Source organism: Elaeis guineensis, chromosome 12 (assembly GCF_000442705.2).
Source record: "Elaeis guineensis isolate ETL-2024a chromosome 12, EG11, whole genome shotgun sequence".
NCBI lineage: Eukaryota > Viridiplantae > Streptophyta > Magnoliopsida > Arecales > Arecaceae > Elaeis > Elaeis guineensis.
Genome location: NC_026004.2, coordinates 4,428,028 through 4,448,595, shown reverse-complemented (window position 1 = coordinate 4,448,595; position 20,568 = coordinate 4,428,028). Strand labels below are relative to the sequence as shown.

Below are 20,568 nucleotides of genomic sequence, written 5' to 3'. Positions count from 1 at the left end.
TTTGATAAAATTTCCATATAAGATTATATCCATCCAAATGTAGTAATTTATTGCACCACGGACCTATTTTTTAAATAAATAATTTTCTAAAACGTTTAGATTATCTTATAATCAACATATCCCAGAGACTTATACCATTTAATGCGAGAGAGTTTGGACGGAAGGGTTGAATAGAACTCTCTACATCCTCTCGGGGCTGAGCAACGCGTTGAGTTACATTGGGATAAGTGTTGCGCATGTCACGTATAGGTGGATAGCCCTACGGTTGCATGCAAATCTTGCAATTTTTGCAACTTCATGACATTGTCTCATCCCGCTAAATGAAATAATTTACACTTCATCCTCAAAATTTCTGAAGATATAATTCCATGAGATCATGCTCTCAGATGGAAGGTGAAGATGATTCAGTTACCTGATAATTCGTCAAAATGATGGCACTGAACACGAATTAAAACCAAAGAAACAAACAAATTAGCTAACCGGGAAGGCATAACGAAGTTCTGAGGGATAAATAATGACAGAATCATAATGCCACATCATATTACATGATCTGTTAGAGCAGACAGCTGTCCTATGTTGTATGAGATTATATCACATTACACATTTCATATCAGACATCAACATCTTCTCTGTTTATTTTTTCCTGTCAAGATGCAGACAAGATATGAGATGCAGCTAGCAAAATAGTTCCTCTTACCATCAACACCCACCGAAGATCTTCACAAGTTTGGCTTGCAGACGCCCAGGGTCTCCTGTTCCCAGCAAAGCTGCCAAGTGGGTCATGAACCATAGAGCCAGCCGCAGAGGCTCCTCTCAACGTATGGGATGCATCTTGGATCAGGTATCAGCTGACCCCAGGCTGTATCATAGGGAAAACTGCCCAGTTCTTGCGAGGCTCACTTGACGTCCCAACAACCTTCTCATTTGCCCACCAAGCAGAGCCAACACTAGGCTCTGCAGGGGCTCCATCAGCATTGTCAAATTTGAATTCTTTAGCTGCTGGAAGGGCAAAGGAAGGTTGTGCTTTCTCAGGCAAGTCATGGTAGGTTTCATCAACACAGATTCCATTGCTCTTCTTGGCTTCTGCAGTAATCTGGTCTCCCGTGGATGTTGCAACTTGTGAAGATCCCGAATTAGAATCCCCTGAAAGTGCTGTTTTCTTCCCCAAACAGCGTGCAAACTCTTCTGCAGTCAATTCAAATGATACTCTGTGATCCATGGCATGATCATTATTATGAGGTGCCATAGCAGAATCCACTGTAGGTGCAGCTGCTGTGATCTGACCATCCAAAAGTGAACCACCATCCCGAGCATGACAAGGTACCAGCTTGCGCACAGCAACTCCTTCAGCACTCAGTATCTTTGGTGGTTCACCAACTGGGAAGGATGGGAAGGAGCTACCAGCAGAGGTACGCAATTCAACATCAGGGAAAGGGGATGAAGTGCCTGAACAAGCTGAGCTGGGTGATATGAGGTGACCTATCGGGCTTCCTGGATAAAACTGGTATGACTGAAACTCATAGGCTTCACTCTGTTTGCAGTTGGAATTCAGAGAAGAGGTTAAAAGCCGTGCAAATGGAACCTCGGGAGATGAAGGGGTTGTTAGATGCACAGATTCCGGAGGGGGAGTAAATGGAGCAGTGGATGGTTCAGTTGTGAAGGTGGAGAAGACAGGAGGTGAGACTAGATGAGTTTCATGTGCATAAGGCCCAATGGCAAATATGGAGGCAGGGCCATTGGGGGAGTAGGAATTTGCTGAGAGAGCAGAAAAGGAAAGAGGACCTGTAGGTGATTGGGTGGCAGATGGGGGTTCTGACTGGAGGAAGGAAGCTGGAGAAGAAGGAGGTGCAACAAATGCTGGAGGGTGGATCGGATTTTCAGGGGCAGGAGCATCTGACCTTGGTAGTGTCTGTTCAGGAACAAGGACTGCATGGCTGATGCGCTTACCATGTCTATGAGATCCAAAGCACCAGTAAACACTGAAACAAGCCCCCCACCTTCTCCTCTGCCAGTGAAAAACATAGGATAAATGAGTGTAATCATATTTTGAAAACTTTCTAGTTACAAAGACAAAAAATTTAGAATCAAGGGCCACACATTAAGTTATTCCAATTTTGTCATTTTCACAATCTCCAAACATATATTTCAACATAACCATTTTGTTGTAGTAACTGCATTTGTTCTCAACATGTCTAATTCTAAGTAAGATCTGTCCAAGATCTGCCTTACCCTCTATTCACAGAAAATTAAGTCGCAGTTACCTGGGTCATTGAAAAAGATTTACACAGTATAACCACATATTAAGAATTAACAAAAATATAAAATTGAGGAATAAATGTACAGTTTGTTTGCTCATGGCTTGCTAGTCAAATCTTCAATTTCAGCTGTGGTAATCAGCTTTTAAAGGCTGATAAACAGGTTGAGCACACAATTCTCCTTGTTGGATCACAATTAATAAAGAGAAATGAACGGAACAAGGAAGGAATTTGCAATAGTGAGCCACAATGAAAGCTCAACCTAGAAATTCTTTCACATTACACATTGGGACTCTGATAGTAATAGATATTCTTGATTGGAATTTCAGGCTTAAAGTATCATAGATTAAAATTCTCCCGATGTGATGTCCATCTTACTGTTTGAATTTCAAAGGGAAGTGAGGAAAGAAAGAATCAGAGAGAGCAAGAAGAAAAAATGAGATATCTCTGAGGGAGAAAGACAAGCCAATTGCTTGTTACCTCCTTTGATGATCCCCAAGAGGGGGAGATATAAACAGTGATTAAGAAGAATAAATCTACAATATTCTAGCTATTATCATATATCAATTCCAAAATGTATTCAGTTCTTTCCCTTTACGATGAACTCCATGTAGAATTAACATCACTGATATAGCAACTTAATAAAGAGAGGAGTCACTAAAGATGGTGTCAAGGCATTACCACAGTCCATGATGAAAATAAGAGCCAAAAGCCATGGCAACTCATTGATATCATTTGCTATTAAGAAAATCACATCAACATCCAATAAGATTCATCAAAGACATCTTGTATGGGAATCAGTGCAGATGTTTGCATCCCTGAGAAGCTTGAGATAATCTGTTTAAAGAAGTGATACTTAGGACCACAGCAAAAAAGTTCTTTATATAAATAGCAGAAAAGGGTCATCCAGTTCAAGTTCTACATCTGGGATGTTAATTTCAAAACACCCCAATGGCAAGCTAAGTGCCGTTAAAATGATATTAATGATCAACAATTCACTGTCCAAAGAAAAGCCTGATAGTGATGCAATCACCGTCAGAAGTTTTCCAACAATGCTGCAACCACATCCCACCTTTACTCCGACAGCGATGTAATCCCTATCAAAAAAAGAAAAAACATCCGATGGTTCCCTGCTCACCATCAGAAGCCACCTTTTAGAAGATTTGAAAATGAAGCAATCGATAACAAGTCTGAATCCTTCAGATCTGATGGCATATTACAAACCATCCAAAGAACCAGAGACCAAGTATGATTCAAAGATCAAGAGTGAGAAAACCGACAGTGAACCTTTCTCTGTCAGATGAGATCCAATGGTAGCACAACTACCATCTGAAGCATTCTGAAGGCAGCTAGGTCACGGAACACTCTTCTAGAAGGGCCCTTTTGACAAGAAAACTCATTTGCATATATTAAGGAACTTGTTTTTGACTTATTTTTCGAACTATGAGGACATCTAGTTGACCCTATCCTATCAATTATAAGAGAGCTTATAAATACCCCCATGTACCCTGAGTTTTCATAAGTCAATGAATTACACTCTTTTGGGTGCTATCTGCTCCTCTTTCTTTTGCATGGTGGATTTTGGTGATGATAGTGAGGCCAATTGGTAGTCCTTGGTTGCATCATGCTTCAAGGCATCAGTTGGTGGAGACTTTGGCAAGGAGAAGCTCTCTTCGTAGAGAGATGATAAACCTACTATCTATCCTTTTATATTAGCATAATTCTTAGTTCCCTTGCCTAAAAACCTTTAAAATTTATTTACTTTCTTACTTCTAGATTTAGATTATTTTTTTCCGCTGGGTAGTTCTGAAGCTTTCACAAGGCCCTCCAGCCTGCAAAACTCTTCTAGTATCAGAGCTCAATCTTTCTTAGTAGTTGTATGCTAACAATTTTTCTTTCGGACTGTTGATTGCTTATATGAAATCATGATGCTTAGGTTTTAATTTGATTTTAACATAGAATTTTATTTGGACAAAAAGGGTGTGGTTTTAAAACTTCTTATGCTTTCAAAACTTCTAGCCATTCTTGAACTTGAATTAATCTCAACTGCCTGCCAAAACTTTATTTCGATTACAAGTAGGATAAGGCATATTATTACAAGTCAAACTCTGTTCCTCCCTTGATTGTTTACTTTCTTGTTTCAGTAAGAGAGAGATATTAGATTCTCTTGGCTTGCCAACATGGTTTGAGGACCGTTTCGGATCCTGCATGGATGTATACTATGACTTAACCCTAGCTTGTCATCCACTTGCAGGCAGCTCCACCTCACACACGCTAGACTAGCTGCAACCCTGCTTTTGTAACCCAACCTAGCCAAAAGTAAGGCGGTTTGTGCACCAAGGACCCCATATTTGCTACTAGTTGGTTTTCTGTTGCAACCAGGCTTAACATGCCCCTGAAGGAATCTGTCCATAACACCCCCACCATCAAAACCTTGCCGATGGCAAGGCTCTCACCATCAGAATCCTATATGGCTAACATCCACTGCTGGATCAGAAACAATCTCAGCATCCCTAGCCCTCAAAGGCAACAACTACATTGTTAGAAGGCATCTGATGATAGCGACTTCACCATTGGAATCCTACCAATAGCAAAGCATTCACCTTCAGAAACCTAACCAATGGCCCAAATCCACCATCGGATCAAAAGCGGACCTAGACAATCCCAGCACCTGATCAGGTTCGTACACAATTAGAATACTACTGATGGCACCATATCGCCCGTTTGATCCTTTTTGACCGTGACAGCCCTGCCATCAGATCAAAGCCAAAGCCCAATGTTTCCTAGCCATATAAGGAGTCCTGCTTCAGCCAAGCTTTGCCCATGAGAACTCCTTTGCAGCAGCTGAAAGCTACTAGGAGTCTACCACAACCATAAGACCAACTGGCTGCACCAGATCTTCAGCCAGACATCATAAAGCCTGGTTCTGATAAAACAAGGAGACTTTGAGGCTGGTGCAAACAATGATGTAAAGCACGTCGGCACACTTACAAATTTCTAGCTCTGTAATCACCAGCCGAGCAACAAGAAGAAACTTCTAGACCCCAAGCAAAGAGCCAATCCATAGTCATCGCTAGCATCTTTCGTTGTGTAATATGTTGTGAGAGAAAAGTGAAGATGGCTATTGATGCAGATGGATACAATGTCACACCTCCATAGTTGGTCTTAAGGCTGAAGATCTTCCAGAACTATAAGAGATGATCTTACTTGATGACTCAATTGTACACATAAGCCAATGGTGTTTAAATCCTTTTCACTGGAGATCTGGACTAAATGAAGAAGTGTGGTGCATTGTGTTCCCTATGAAGAATTGTCACATCCTATTAGGAAAGTCTGGGGCATTCAAATGCAAAGGCAAATTCAATTACAATTTACAAGACCAAAGTTACACCATCGATATCAATGGAAGGACCATCATCATGCTGCCGAGAGAAGGCGCTGCTAATTGAAAACAGCCCCAATACCAGATTACAAAGCAGACCACCAGTAACATGAACTAGATCACAAGGCAATATAATTGCCGTCAAGAAAATGTCAGACATTTCCATGTTTAGACAACTCCATGTTCACCATCAGAAACCACCCACCAGAAGACTTATAGACCAAGAAACTGAGTTTGAGTTCGACTTCTTCAGATCTGACAGCATATTAGCAACCATCCAAAGAACCAGGGACCAAGTCCGAGTCCATGACCAAGACTGATGAAACCGACAGTGTTCCAACAGTACGATGACCACCACTAGAAGCGATCAGACAGTGGCTGCGTCATTGTCGGAACACCTTTTTTCTTAGAGGTGCCTTTTCGGCAAGAATATGTTGTGTGTATTTATTAGGAGTTTGTTCGTTACTTATTTTTAAATTGCAAGGATATCCGCTTGGTCCCATCACTTGTAAGGGGTCTCAGAACCTATAAATACCACCTATGTAGCCCTTTTCATCAATCAATAAATAATTCTCTTTTGGGTGCTATTCTACTCCACTTTCTCTTGTGTGATGGATTTTGTGCAGGTCCTGGTGAAATTTGAGAATGACAACAAGACCTGCTAGTAGAATCCTTGGTCGCAACATTCTTCAAGGCATTTATTGGAGTCCTTGGCATAGAGAAGCCCTCTTGGTATTGAGGATGGTAAAGTTACTAGTTATCCTTTTAGATTAGCATAGTCTTAGCTCCCTCGTCTCTAGATCTTTAAAATTAATTGGCTTTTCTTACTTCTAGATTTATTTTATTTTTTTCTCAATAGTTTTCACTATCGCTTAGCTATTTAAGCCTTCCACTGCTAGGCCCTCCAGCCCATGCCAGCTGGATTTAACTAAACCCGTTGAATAAGTAGTTAATATAACACCCTTGCACCTTCCATCTTAGTGAATGCTAAAACTATATTTAAGGCTTGTTTTTGAAAGGCAAAAATATTGGGTGAGTGCAATCACTGTTCCAATCCAATATCAAATTTATTCTCTCATGAAGGCACATCGCACATGGTGCATTAATCCAATGTATAGATCAATAACATATTTTAAGCACAATACATTCATCAATAATTGTGAAATGGAAAGTGGATACAAATAAATTGTATTGTGCATTTTAATTTTATGTTACGTACATTCTGGGCATAGATCAGGGGCGGCTGAAGGGCAAGGCCACCGAAGCCCTTGCCTTAGGCCCCCGCCCCCAGGAGGCCCCCCGCCTCCGCCTCCGGCGTCCTGGTCCTGCCTGAGCCACCCTCCAGGCCTCCGGCGCTCCGCGGCTCCGCCTCCATGTCTCCGCGGGACCGCGGCTCCGCCTCCGGCCGCCTGTCGGCACTCGACAGCGCTGGCCCGCGCCGGCCCCCGCCTCGACGAGATCCACCAGCGCCTCCCCTCCCTCGAGGCCTCCGTCCGCCCGATCCGCGCCCACCGCGACGCCCTCGCTGCCATCGGCGGCCATATCGACCGCGCCGTCAGCCCCGCTGCCGCCGTTCTCAAGGTGTTTGACGCAATGACGCCGTCCATGGCCTCGAGCGGCTGCTGCGGCCCCTCCTCTCCGACCCCGACGCCGACCTCCCCGGCTACCTCTCCGTCCTCAAGCGCCTCGAGGAGGCTCTCCGCTTCTTCTCCGACGGCGACAACTGCGGCCTCGCCGTCCAGTGGCTCGATGACATCGTCGACTACCTCGACGATCATTCCGTCGCCGACGGGCACAGCCGTCAGCCGTCCAGGACCACCACCGGTAAGTTTCTTCTTTTTTTTTGTTTTTCGGCACTCCCCCTCCACCCCGCTTGGTGCGCCGGGCCGGCGGCCAGCGGGCCGCCGGTCTGCCTTCGTTTCTCGAAAGCCAGAGCCCGGAAGAACCGAAGAAGGCCCCTCCCTGGCGGCCTGCGCAGCCCCCAAGTCCCCCCGAGGGTGAGGTCGCCTGTCGCGGCTCGCCGACGGCCGATCGGCCGGTGACCGGTCACAGCCACGGAAGATGAAAGGGCTGTGCTGCTGTGGCATCAATTTTTTTTTTTTTTTCAAAAATCAAAACACGTGGCCGATGGCTGATGGGCAGGTAGCGTGGCTGCGTGGGAAAAAAAAAAAAGGGGCGGCGGGCGGCAGCAGTACAGCGGTAATTAAAATGATCCAACCACTTCAACGGCCAAATTTCAACGGTAACTTTTTTTTTTATATAAAACTAACCTGAATTGCTACTTTTTCTTTTATATTGTTATATTTAGACAATTGATAAAAATATTGTGGAACAGTGTTGCAGTGGATGCTCCATATTTTACACAGCATTCAACAATCGGGTGCTATTATTCTCATTTACAATCAGCATTGAACAATCAGGTACTATTATTCTAATCTTTATCTATTTTTTATTTAATTTAAAATTTATATTATATTATTGTATATTGTCTTTATTTTATTTAATATTTGATTCATTGAATTAAAAATTTTGATTGTTGATCTTGTATTGGCTATTTAAGAAATATAAAATAATTATAATAGTTATATCTTTTTAATAATTCATAATAAGAATTTAAATATGTCAACTCGAAAATATGAATCTGGTTATTCAAAGCTTCAAAAAAAAAGAAAAATTGAAAGTTTAATACAATCTCAAAAAGGAGCTCTTGATAAATTCTTTACAAGTAATAAAAATAATAAATTAGAAAATATTGATGAATGTTCTTTAAATGAACAAGTTAATAATTCTTTAGAATTAAATGATAATGAAATATTAGAAGAAGAAAAAGTCAACGAAGAGATTCAAGATAATCTTCAAAGTCATGGTGAAGAAAATCAATCGGTTAATTTAAATGATTGCATTCCTAAAAATATTTATGATCCAAGTCAATGGACAAATATTGATACAAATTTGAGAGATTTATTAGTAGAAAAAGGTCCAATTAGAATTGATGATATAGATTTTCCTAAAGATGAATTTTCAAGACATTTTTCTACTACATACTATATTCAAAAGTTGACAAACGGAGAGAAGCATGAAAGAAGATGGCTAGTTTATTCAAAAGACTTAGACAGAGTATTTTGTTTTTGTTGCAAATTATTTAATTCTGCTTCTAGTATAAGTAAACTAGCTAATGTTGGTAGTAGAGATTGGAGAAATCTTAGTGCTAAACTTAAGAGTCATGAGATGAGTAATGAGCATGTTATTAATATGTGTTCATGGATTGATTTAGAAATGAGACTATTAAAAAATAAAACAATTGATAAAAGTATTCAAGAACAAATAAATAAAGATGAAGAACATTGGAAAAAAGTCTTATTAAGAATTTTTGCTGTAGTAAAAACTCTTGGTAAAAATAATTTAGCTTTTCGTGGAAAAAATGAAAAGATCTATCAAACAAATAATGAAAATTTTTTAAGTCTAATTGAAATGATTGCAGAATTCGATCCGGTAATGCAAGAACATATTCGACGTATTAAAGATGATAAAATTCATACCCATTATCTTGGACATAATGTACAAAATGAATTGATAAATTTGTTAGCAAATGAAATTAAAAATAAAATTATTAAAAAAAATTTAGAAGCAAAATATTATTCAATAATACTTGATTGCACTCCAGATACAAGTCATTAAGAGCAAATGTCTTTTATATTGCGATGTGTAGATATTTCATCAAGTCCAATCAAAATTATGGAATATTTTTTTGAATTCTTAAAAGTAGATGATACAACTGGAAAAGGTCTTTTTGATGTCATTATGGATGAAATAAAATATATTGGACTTGATATTAATAATTTAAGAGGACAAGGATATGATAATGGATCTAATATGAAGGGCAAACAGCAAGGAGTGCAAAAAAGACTTTTAGATATAAATCCTAGATCCTTTAATACACCATGTGGTTGTCATAGTTTAAATTTAGTACTTTGTGATATGGCTAGTTCTTGTACTAAAGCTATATCATTTTTTGGAGTGGTACAACGTATCTATTCACTATTTTCTTCTTCTACTAAACGATGAAAAATTTTGTAAGATAATATTTCTGGTCTAACTCTTAAATCATTATCACAAACACGTTGGGAAAGTCGTATTGAAAGTATTAAAGCAATAAGATTTCAAGCTCCACAAATAAGAGATACTTTATTGGAATTAGCAGAAGTTAGTGAAGATCCTAAAACTAAAAGCGAAGCTAATTGCTTAGCAACATATGAGCTTGAAAATTTTGAGTTTTTATTAGGCATGACTATTTGGTATGATATATTATTTGCTGTTAATTCAGTTAGCAAAAGTTTACAATCAACAGATATGCATATTGATGTTGCTATAGAACAATTAAAAGGTCTTCTTTCTTTTTTTGAAAAATATAGAGAAGATGGATTTGCATCCACTATGATTTCTTCTAAAGAAATTGCATTTGAAATGAAAATAAAACCTAAATTTCATGATAAGCGTATCATTCGCAGAAAGAAACAATTTGATGAGAATGTTGACAATGAAATAACAAAATCTCTTGAAGAATCATTTAGAATTGATTATTTCTTATATATAGTAGATCAAGCAATTTTTTCACTCCAAAATAGATTTGAACAATTTAAGATATATGAAAATATTTTTGGTTTTCTATTTAGTGGTAAAAAATTGAAGTCATTAGATAATGATAGTTTGAAAGAATATTGTCTTAATCTTGAGTGTTCTTTAAAATATAATAACTACTCTGATATTGATGGTTTAGATTTATTTTCAGAGCTAAAAATTTTAAAAGAAATTATACAAGTGGAAGATAACAGTCCAATGGATATACTCAATAATATAAGACGACTCGACTCTTTTCCAAATGCATATATTGCTTTTAGAATAATGTTAACAATTCCAGTAAGTGTTGCTTCGGCAGAAAGAAGTTTTTCAAAATTAAAATTAATAAAATCTTACTTAAGATCAACAATGTCTCAAGAAAGATTAAATGGATTGGCTATATTATCAATTGAAAAAGAAATATTAGGAGAACTTGATTATAAAAATTTGATTAAAAATTTTGCATCTCAAAAAGTTAGAAAAATAAAATTTTAATAAAAAATTTATATAAATTTTAATTAAATAATTATATTTTAATTTTTAGCTTTAGGCCTCCAAATATGTTGAGCCGCCCCTGGCATAGATATCCTTTGAAGTTACATTATGTGACCTAACAGAGACTTGAACCACAAATACATCAACAATCATAATTAATGGGGTGACACATCATTCAAGATCGATGACTAACAAGAGCAAAATAGACTGGCAAGTTGAAAACCTGACCTATCTCACCCACATAACAATTGAAGCCCCAGATGTAACAAGATAACATTAGCAAAACTGATTATAAAGCAACAAACTAAATACTGGTTGCTAAGACAGAGACAAAAAAAATAATAAATTCTGCATTCACTACCAAGGCTTCTATATGGGATAAAACAGAAAAAGCACATGCTAACTGAGACTGACCATAACACAATATATTACCACAGTGATGAAATATTATGAGACTCAAATGGTTCCCACAAAAAAAGTTCATCTCTAAATCGTTAAATGGATACTCGGCTAGCAATTCAAGTGATGTTCCATCATTGTTGAGTTTCCAGATACGAGTAAGCTGCAACCTCTCACTCTAAGCATCCAAGAGAGGCAAGAACCAAGCATTCAGCAATATTTGCATACAGCCAGATAACATAGTACCAAACTAAAAAAAAAGTCTGTCTTCAGGCAAAAAAAGAAAAAGAAAAAGAAAAGAAAAAACTTACGGTTTGTTACTTAATGATCCGACCTAAAGCTAGATACTTTTCAGGTATAGTAAATCGAAGAACAATGATTACAACCACTATTCTACAATGATTTCCCGGAAAAATCATGGAAACGTAGGTAATAAACTAATCATTGATCTCATCGCAGCCCATCATCTCATCTGGCTGGAAATAAAATGATCTCGAAACTTAACGCTAAAACCGAATCAGAACTGAAAGAACTGGAAATTCACAGATAATTCTCGCGTTCCAAAACCGCGGCAAGATCGATTTTTAATTCAATTAATCACAAAACTAGCAAAAAAACCACCAAGTCCAAACAATAACATCGATCTGAAAGAACAGAATTAAATCAAGATATCATAACGGAAGAAATCGCTAGAAGGAGCTTCGGACTTACCGGAACGGCGACTTGCTGGACCCGGCTCTCAGCAGAGACGATCGCCACCGCCGCCGCATTCACCGTCTCCACGCTATTATTCACTCCTCTCATCTCTTCCCCTCCTCAAACCTAAGGAAGCAAAACGCCCTAATTCTCTATCCCCCAATCTCCTCGCGTTCAAGATCAATCCCGGCCAACCCAACCCAAATCCCAGCACAAAAATAAAAAAATATCTCCGAAAACCCCAAAAAGCATCCCAAATAAATACCACTCCACCCAAGAAAGCAAGAAACAATTAAATCTCCGCCGGGACTCGTATCGAGATAGAGCGAAGGGAAAACTCGAGGCAAGCAACGGAGCAAGATAAAAGAGTCTTCAACATAAGGGGAATCACCAATTTCCTTTTTTTTTTCTCTCTTGCTCCCTCTTCCTCTTGTCTCTGAGTCGCAATGAAGGTCGAGCACGCCATTAAACCTTGCGGTTAGTCGGCGCAAAATTACCGATTTACCAACCTACCTTTCCTTTAATTATTTCTCCATCTCAAACAAATCAAAATCGTCCGATGGAACAGATATTAACATCGAACGGCAAAGATGTCCACACACGTGGTGGCAGAACTGTAGATAAGTCACGAAGCGAAGCTATATTTGCTAATCGGTGAGAGAAACGAGATGTCACGTGTGCGACGATGACGTAATTATTGTAGCTGGCGGTGACCTTTTCCTTCGCCTGGGAGGTCACGCTAATCGCTGAACCGTGGCGTGGAAGCTGATACCCCCCGTGCGCTCGCCGCGGGCCCCACCATGAGTCTCCTTTTCTAATATTATCCCTGTAAAAACCTGAACCTCGAGACACCCAGACCTTTTTGTGTGGGTACCGGTGTGGGACTATGGATTGAGGGTGTGGGCGGGGGTTTCGTGTGGAGGTTCGTGTAGGATCGCGCGTGATTAAGTGGTGGGATTAAGTATAAGTTTGCTGGCATTATCCGGATCGTGGCTTTTGACTTTGGGTAAGGGCTCATGTGTTGGGTTTGGGGCGTACTTCTCCGGCCCCTCGTTGGAAGGTCGAGAGACCTCGATGGGGTTCCCCGAGTTGAACGCAACTCATGTGACTGTGGGACCCATGGATGGACGGCTGGTTTTGTCCACCGACGTGTCATGCTTTCAGCATGCGTGGTGGTCCTGGGTACAAAACCACCATAGGATGATATTTGCCGACTACCATGCTGCATTGACTCCATTGGTGAAGCTAACTGGAAAGAGCTGTGGATCACATGCTACCGTTTGCCGTCGAGTTCATCCGGGGATGTTGAAGTCGGCGATTGACTAGGTGCAGACATGACCCAACCAACACCATTGATTATATCATGTAAGGCGCCAATCCCCAATTGCCATGTCCCATGTGAATAGAATGGTGATCATTAACGAGCGATCAGTAGCAGTACTCGCGCAGTTTAATAACCCACCTTGCGTCATGAGAGTCTATGATTAAATCCAAGGAGGTGCATGCTTAGTCCGTGACCGAAATTAAAACCGAATTCAAAATAGATTAAGATAAAAATAATCAAATCTTTTAAAATATTTAATTTATAATCAAAATCAAAATCGAAATAAAAATTTAAATTTATAGAAAAAAATAAGATTGAGTTTGAAATAGATTGAATTATTCTTATTTTATTTTAAAATTAAAATCGAAATGAAACTCCCATCAATCAAATGGCTGGAATTAAAATCACTTATTTCAATTTTTATGTCAGACTTTCATTCTCTCTGATCAAATATCTGTCCAATTCATAAGGTTATTAATTTTTTTTTTCTTTTCAAGTTACATGGATGAGATTGCGAAGACTGGCACCTGATAAGATGTTTTGATGTGCCCAGGCCTAAATAACTATCTTGTGTAGGTAAGAATAAAGATTGGAGCATAAGAAAAAGAGAAAAAAAATAAAAGAAACCTTTGAAATCTGATTGATAAGAAAATCGCCACAATCAGATCACAAAGGGGTAGAACGCCATACTCAAGAAAAGAAGAATGTAAGTGATAAGTTCTAGGGTTTATAACTCGCCACTAACACACAGGGGTTAGATAAGAAAAATCAGCAACACTCATTTTCATTCATTGAAATCTGAATTGAATACATAGATCGCCTCTCTTTATATAGATAAGAGAGGGAACATAAGACATTCAGTAAATGGAAGGAAATAACAGAATTTGACTATCATAGAAATGATGATGGCTATATCTTGCTACAAAGAAAATAATAGTAGCCGTATCTTGCTACTATGAAAATGATGGTGGCTGGAGATCATGGTGAATTAGGAAGAACAAAATAACTTTGGCTGCATCCTGCTACTATAGAAATGATGGTGGCTAGAGATCATGGTGAATTAGGAAGAATAAAACAACCTTGATTGCGTCTTGCTATTATGGAAATGATGGTGGCTGGAGATCATGGTGAATTAGGAAGAACATAACAAGCTTCTAAACTCGGCTCTTTTTCCAAGCAATAATTTTTTTCAAATTCCTGCCAAATCTGATTCGCACCATATCATCATTCTACGCACGTGAGTAAAATCATTAATTTGGCTCTTGGATCTATATATGGCATGTGATCATCTCTTTTTTCATGATGGTGCACATCATATTTGTTCCATCCGATTGGCAAGGTGGAAGGCAAAAATAATTGCCCAGCATTGACCTGGTACAAAGAATTAACTATCCCATGTGTCAAGCTTATAAAGTAATTTGAGGTATATATAATATGTGGTGGACTTTGTGATTCATATTCAACCAGTGACGCAAATAAACTCATTGGCAGTGAAAGTTATTCATATGACATCGAAATTATAGTCTACCATGGCCTCAAAGTTGCCCATCATTTTCAAATGTCAGTGCAGCAACTCTCAATGCGAGTGCAAACTCAAACACTTGGATGGTGGAGATAACTTGAGAGAGTGGCACACGTCATAACAGCATCGAGACTTCTTGGGCGGCGATCAAGTGCTTAAGTCAAGTCAAATTAGATAGGGAAGCCTAATCCTAACCTAAACACTCTCGTTCGCACGGAAAGTGACATCATATATTGATGAGCCTGGTTAATTTATAAATAAACTTTCAGGCATATTGCTATTATTATTTACATCGAGGAGATAGGAGTAGCATCCAGGCGACATTAATCCGTTGCAATTAATGATGTAGATAAACTAAAAAGCTCAAACATTACATCATACGTTCTCGCACCCATCATGCATGCGCGCATGAATGATAAAAAGTTCTAAACCAGCAGTCAATAGCCAGCCACCCATGTGCATGAAAAAGTTATGAGAACTCCACATTTGATGATTCCACAACCCGAATAAAACTACATTCACACCACTTAACGCTTTACCTACTAATGATTTCTATTTTAGGTTGAGAAGTCTGGCTCAATGAACAAGTGGAACGGACCACCACCGAACCCATCCAAATAGCCTTTCCCAAGCTCCAACCTCTCTAGACTTGAGCACTAGCTTTTGGGGGCTGGGGACCAAAGGTACCCCTCGGGTAGGGACTGGCACTTTTTAGGGCCAGGGGGTCCACACGGCACAATATATCCAACTGGTGCGGTCTAGACAGGACAGGACAGTGCACAACAGGATGGAATGAGCCCAACCATGGATGGTGAGGGGGCTGTCGTTTTGCATTTCGAAGGATAGTATAGGCCATTAGGCGCACCCTCCCATGGCTTTTTTTCTGAGCCGGGGCCCGGAGTGACTGAAAGGAACGCAGGAGGACTCCATCGTTTGAATCCTCCAGTGCAGCGGAGTGTGACAGATGACGTGTTCCATGGTTGGTGTGATGCTATGTGTTACTATAAACATGAGTATGCAAACCTTCTAGACGTTTGGACCACCATTTTGCTTCTGATATTTTTGGGGGCCAGTGGGATCGCCTTCGGGCAAGGCTGGAAGTGAATCGGCTTTGCATCAAGCTGACGTATAGGCGTTGTAGGAAATTTGTTAATTAACAATTTAGTAGACGTATTAAAACTAAATCCCAAAAAAAAAAAATGATTATTGAATTAAAATGTAATCCAGAACTTGTTTCATAAACACGTCCGTTTTAGTTAAGTATAATTTTAACAGTTCAACTTGACGTGTTTTAACTTGTTAACACGACGGAAGACCGCGCTTCAACATGGGTAACGGGGTGTGATATATGTGGATGGTTCATTAAATCATAAAGATGAAAAGGTTAACTATGGATTATACATGGAGATGAGTTATAATCATGTAGATTCAAGTTTGATAATAGGTAGGGGTGATAATTCGTATTGGCGGATCGTAAACAGATCAACCCATTTACGATACGATCCATATAATCTAAATATGAACATGACACGATTATTAAATGGATTGGAATTCATAGTTCGAATACAGATTATTTATTAAATAAATTATCCGCATAACTCGATTATTAAACAGATCATGTCGGATCGACACAAACACGATATGTTTATGATACAATTAATAAAATTAATATAAAAATTTTAAAAAATAAATAAGTCTGATTTTTTTTGGAGTTCAACTAAATTGCAAAAGAATAACAGTATGTATAAATTAAAGCTAGCAAAACGAATGATTAAGTGTTGTTAGGGTTTAGATTGTTATGGACTTGATAGAAATATTTTTTTAATAAATTTATAAAAATCTTAAACGGGTTACGTGGGTCTATTTCGGATTCGTGAGTCAACCTCCAAATAATACAAATTTTATGGACCATAATTATATCGATTTATTTTTCGATCCGAATCTACATAAATTCAATCTGAAATTAGATTTTTTTATATCGTGTTTGTATCGGATTCTTGTGTCATGTCAAAAATTATCGTCCCTGATAATAGAGGCTAATAAGGTCAACCAGTTCCAACAAAGACTTATTTATGACAAATCCAGACAAGCTAATTTTATGTCAAGTTTTTTGCTAGGTCAGTGAATTGGGTCTAACATTGCTACCCTTAAGACCCTGAAAGGAGCATGGTATGGCTTGTGTGACATGTAGAGGATTATTTATTTATTAAATAAATTATTCGCATAACTCGATTATTAAATGGATCATGTCGGATCGACACAAACATGATACATTTGTGATACAATTAATAAAATTAATATAAAAATTTAAAAAAAATAAATAAATCTGATTTTTTTTTGAAGTTCAACTAAATTGCAAAAGAATAACAGTACGTATAAATTAAAGCTAGCAAAAAGAATGATTAAGTGTTGTTAGGGTTTAGATTGTTATGGACTTGATAGAAATATTTTTTTATAATAAATTTATAAAAATCTTAAATGGGTTATGTGGGTCTATTTCGGATTTGTGAGTCAACCCCCAAATAACATAAATTTTGTGGACCGTAATTATGTCGATTTATTTTGCGATCCGAACCTGCATAAACTCAATCTGAAATTAAATTTTTTTATATCATGTTTGTATCGAATTCACGTGTCATGTCAAAAATTATCGTCCTTAATAACAGAGGCTAATAAGGTCAACCAATTCTAGCAAAGACTTATTTATGACAAATCCGGACAAGCTAATTTTATGTCAAGTTTTTTGCTAGGTCAGTGAATTGGGTCTAACATTGCTACCCTTAAGACCCTGAAAGGGGCATGGTATGGCTTGTGTGACATGTAGAGGATTCTTGTCCACGTTTTGCACAGCGTGGTAAAATGTAGAATGCTAAATGCGACAATTCAAATAAAAAAAAAGACAAGTCAAATCAAACCAAGTTGGTTCGTCTTGAAACTTGACTGGATTGAATTTCAATAGCGATATCGCATTATTGACTTGCTTTTTTCCTTTCTTTGTTTTGATAAAAGAGAGGAGCAACAGCTTCATTAAAAACATAGAAAGTACACAGTCAGAAGATGTAACAAAGTACAGAAGAACAGATACAACCCCTCAGGCTGATAAACTTACAAAATCTTCAATAAAATGATATACAGGACAGGAATGACTCAGAATAGCTGAGCGCATTAAAGGAAAACAAGCCTGTAGCAAGGCACACAAAATGACCCTTCTACAGAAAGCAACTGAACACAATATTATAACCATAGTCCCATTGAAGTCGTCCCACATCAGAGATAGACGACTGAACATTTGCAACACTGCAAAGCAACAGTAATGCATTAATGAAGCAGTCCAACAGCAGAACTTAGGATTGTAGAGTTGCTTAGTAATGAACATAAAAGTGTTTATCCAGAAATCAGGGCATAGGTAATCTTGATGAGGTAGAACTATCCGACGCAGCATAGTAATCTTAAGAGTCATATCCACCCAACAGCAGAATCTGGACACCAGAATGCAGTAGTAAAAAAGCTAAGAGTCTGAATACATAGCTCCCAAAAGAAGCATTCTTGACAAGGAGGAAGTATCAGCAAGCATGGTAACAGATTAATCTTAAGAGCTGTAAATGGAGTAGATTTCATTTGGCATCCCAGACAAGAGGCTATGAAGAGCAACAGAACATTCCAATCAAACAAAAGTACTGCAATTACCATAGCACAGTCCCAACGATCTTACTAAATAGAATAGCCTCTCCTTGGATAAGAAATCTGCTTGCCATCAGCCTGTAAAATATAACAAAAATGAGAATCAAAGAGATCAGGGGCAGACCAATCAATATTTTCTTGCAAAGCTTTAGTGGCCATAATCAACCGGCTGGTTGGCTTCCCGACAAACATGGGATACTGAAAAATGAAATAATCGATTTTTCCAAGCAACAATACCTTTTATGAAAGGAATATTTGAAGAAGCAAGAAAAGACTGGTTTGCAATCTAAGGATACCACAGTTGTCGAATTACCTTCAAGCCACAATTGATTTGCTTGCATATCACAAACAGCAATCCCCATCACCCACCATGCTGCTGACAACTCAGCATATGATACAGAGGAGGGCAAGATTTGCCGACCACCAGCTCTTAAGCAACATGCATTAGAAGACAGAAGCATCAAAGTTCCATTTCAACACTCCTAAAGAAGAGGGTAGCCACAATACAAATTTTGGCGATTGTGGCAGCTGTATTTGCTGGTTAAAGCTAACCCGGTACCTGGACGGAGCGTGAAAAGAAGACTGCAGAGGAGTAGAATGGGCAAAGTACTGCAAGGCATGAGGAGAAGTTCAATTAAGAGGACTGTTGTCTTCCGAGCCATCTGTACAGGCAATTGTGAGATATGATTAAACAATCTTGCTTTGATCTAGGTAGATTATTTAACTTTTTTTTGCATCTCATAGCCTGGGCTTGATGGGCCCTGCTAACATGTTTATATATGAGCATCTGGCACATACATTGCACATGGACAATAGGTATTTTCATCTAGAATGTTTTTCTTTTCCTCTCTCATTAGGATTTCTTCTCTTGATCAATAAAATAGATTGAGAGCGATTTTTTTTAGTATCTGCACATTTTAGAAGAAAAACATTTGGACATAGTAACCACTATTTTTCTTTCTTTCTTTTTTTTTTTTTTTTTGAGTGAGGAGTGGGGTGGTTGGGGAGGAGAAGGGCAGTGTGGAGCAACCTTTGAAAAAAGAAAAAAAAAAGAAAAAAATAAATGAAAAGAAATGATGACTAATTTTGTTGTTTGGTTACGTTTTATAATAAATTATTTCATATATATACATATATATATTATCCTTGCAAATATCTCTTTATTGTATACTTATCCTTGAGATCACTATTTACATGTATATATATCCCTCAAATAATTCAGTTTCAACAATAATGTCCCTTTAGTTAGGTTTTTGAATATAGCTATTAATAGATAAATATGTTAAGTGTACAATAATTTTATTGCTTATGCATTTATATTCTTGAAAATTCATCCAAAAGTTATCACAATATAAACCAGGTGTTATTTTTGTTCCAATGTTCTAATGCAAAAGGATGATAGTATCATTTTATACTTAAAATGGTTATTTATTAATATTATCAATCAAAAATTAAAAAATGGATATAGTTACATAAATATAATTATTTGAAGGGTATATGCATGCAAATAGTAATTGTAAATGATAAATATTATATGCTTAAAAGATAGTCTTGAATATTATTATCGAGTGCTTGTACACACAATATCACCTCGTACTACTTAAAGCAAGGGGCAATAGGTTAATTCTAATTGGCCTCGATCCTTATGAGGTAGGTCAGTATGGAGTAGAAGATAGGGATTAGCTACTCCTTGTCCCCCAAAAAAAAAATAAAGGAGAAAGAAAGAAAGTTTGGCATCATATTTTTATAAATTCTAACCATCACCTCACCTTTAAATTTTAAAAATCATAGATGCATATGGGATATGTATAAAATTTATTTAACTGATGGTAGCCGCCATATAAAATATGCACTTGAACTATTTATAAATTATTTTTGTGATGATGTATACATATATATCTATGTTTGTGTATATGCATATGCATATAAATACATCATGTGTATATACACATCATTTATATTTGCAAGAGTTTAATACTAAAAAGGTTTTTTTTTAATCGTTTCTTTTATCACTAAAAAAAACTGTTTAGCTGTTTAAATTGAAATGTAAGTCAATTCATCTACAAAATGAGTATATTAATGTTAATGCTCTATCTAATTTATCTTGTATCAAGTTCAAATTAGACCAATGAATCATATCATGGATTGTCCACTCTTCCCTCGTGCCTATTGCCCCACGGGCATGGATCTTGGATTG

The 20,568-nt window shown here is 37.9% G+C and overlaps 1 protein-coding gene across 2 annotated transcripts; it reads right to left on the bottom strand.

Annotated features, from left to right (window-relative positions):
- Window positions 1-476: 476 nt before the first annotated feature.
- LOC105055614 (uncharacterized) lies at window positions 477-12,300 on the bottom strand. 2 transcript variants are annotated; one of them, XM_073246447.1, is made up of 3 exons: window positions 11,860-12,300; window positions 2,937-3,092; window positions 477-2,005 (listed from the first exon to the last, which is right to left on the bottom strand). In XM_073246447.1, the coding sequence occupies exons 2-3, from the start codon at window positions 2,988-2,990 to the stop codon at window positions 845-847; spliced, it is 1,215 nt and encodes a 404-aa protein (XP_073102548.1). In that variant the 5' UTR covers window positions 2,991-3,092; window positions 11,860-12,300; the 3' UTR covers window positions 477-844. The 2 variants fall into 2 exon arrangements, with proteins under 2 accessions (XP_073102548.1, XP_010935804.1); XM_010937502.3 differs by lacking the exon at window positions 2,937-3,092 and having other exon boundaries at window positions 11,860-12,295.
- Between the last annotated feature and the right edge of the window lie 8,268 nt (window positions 12,301-20,568).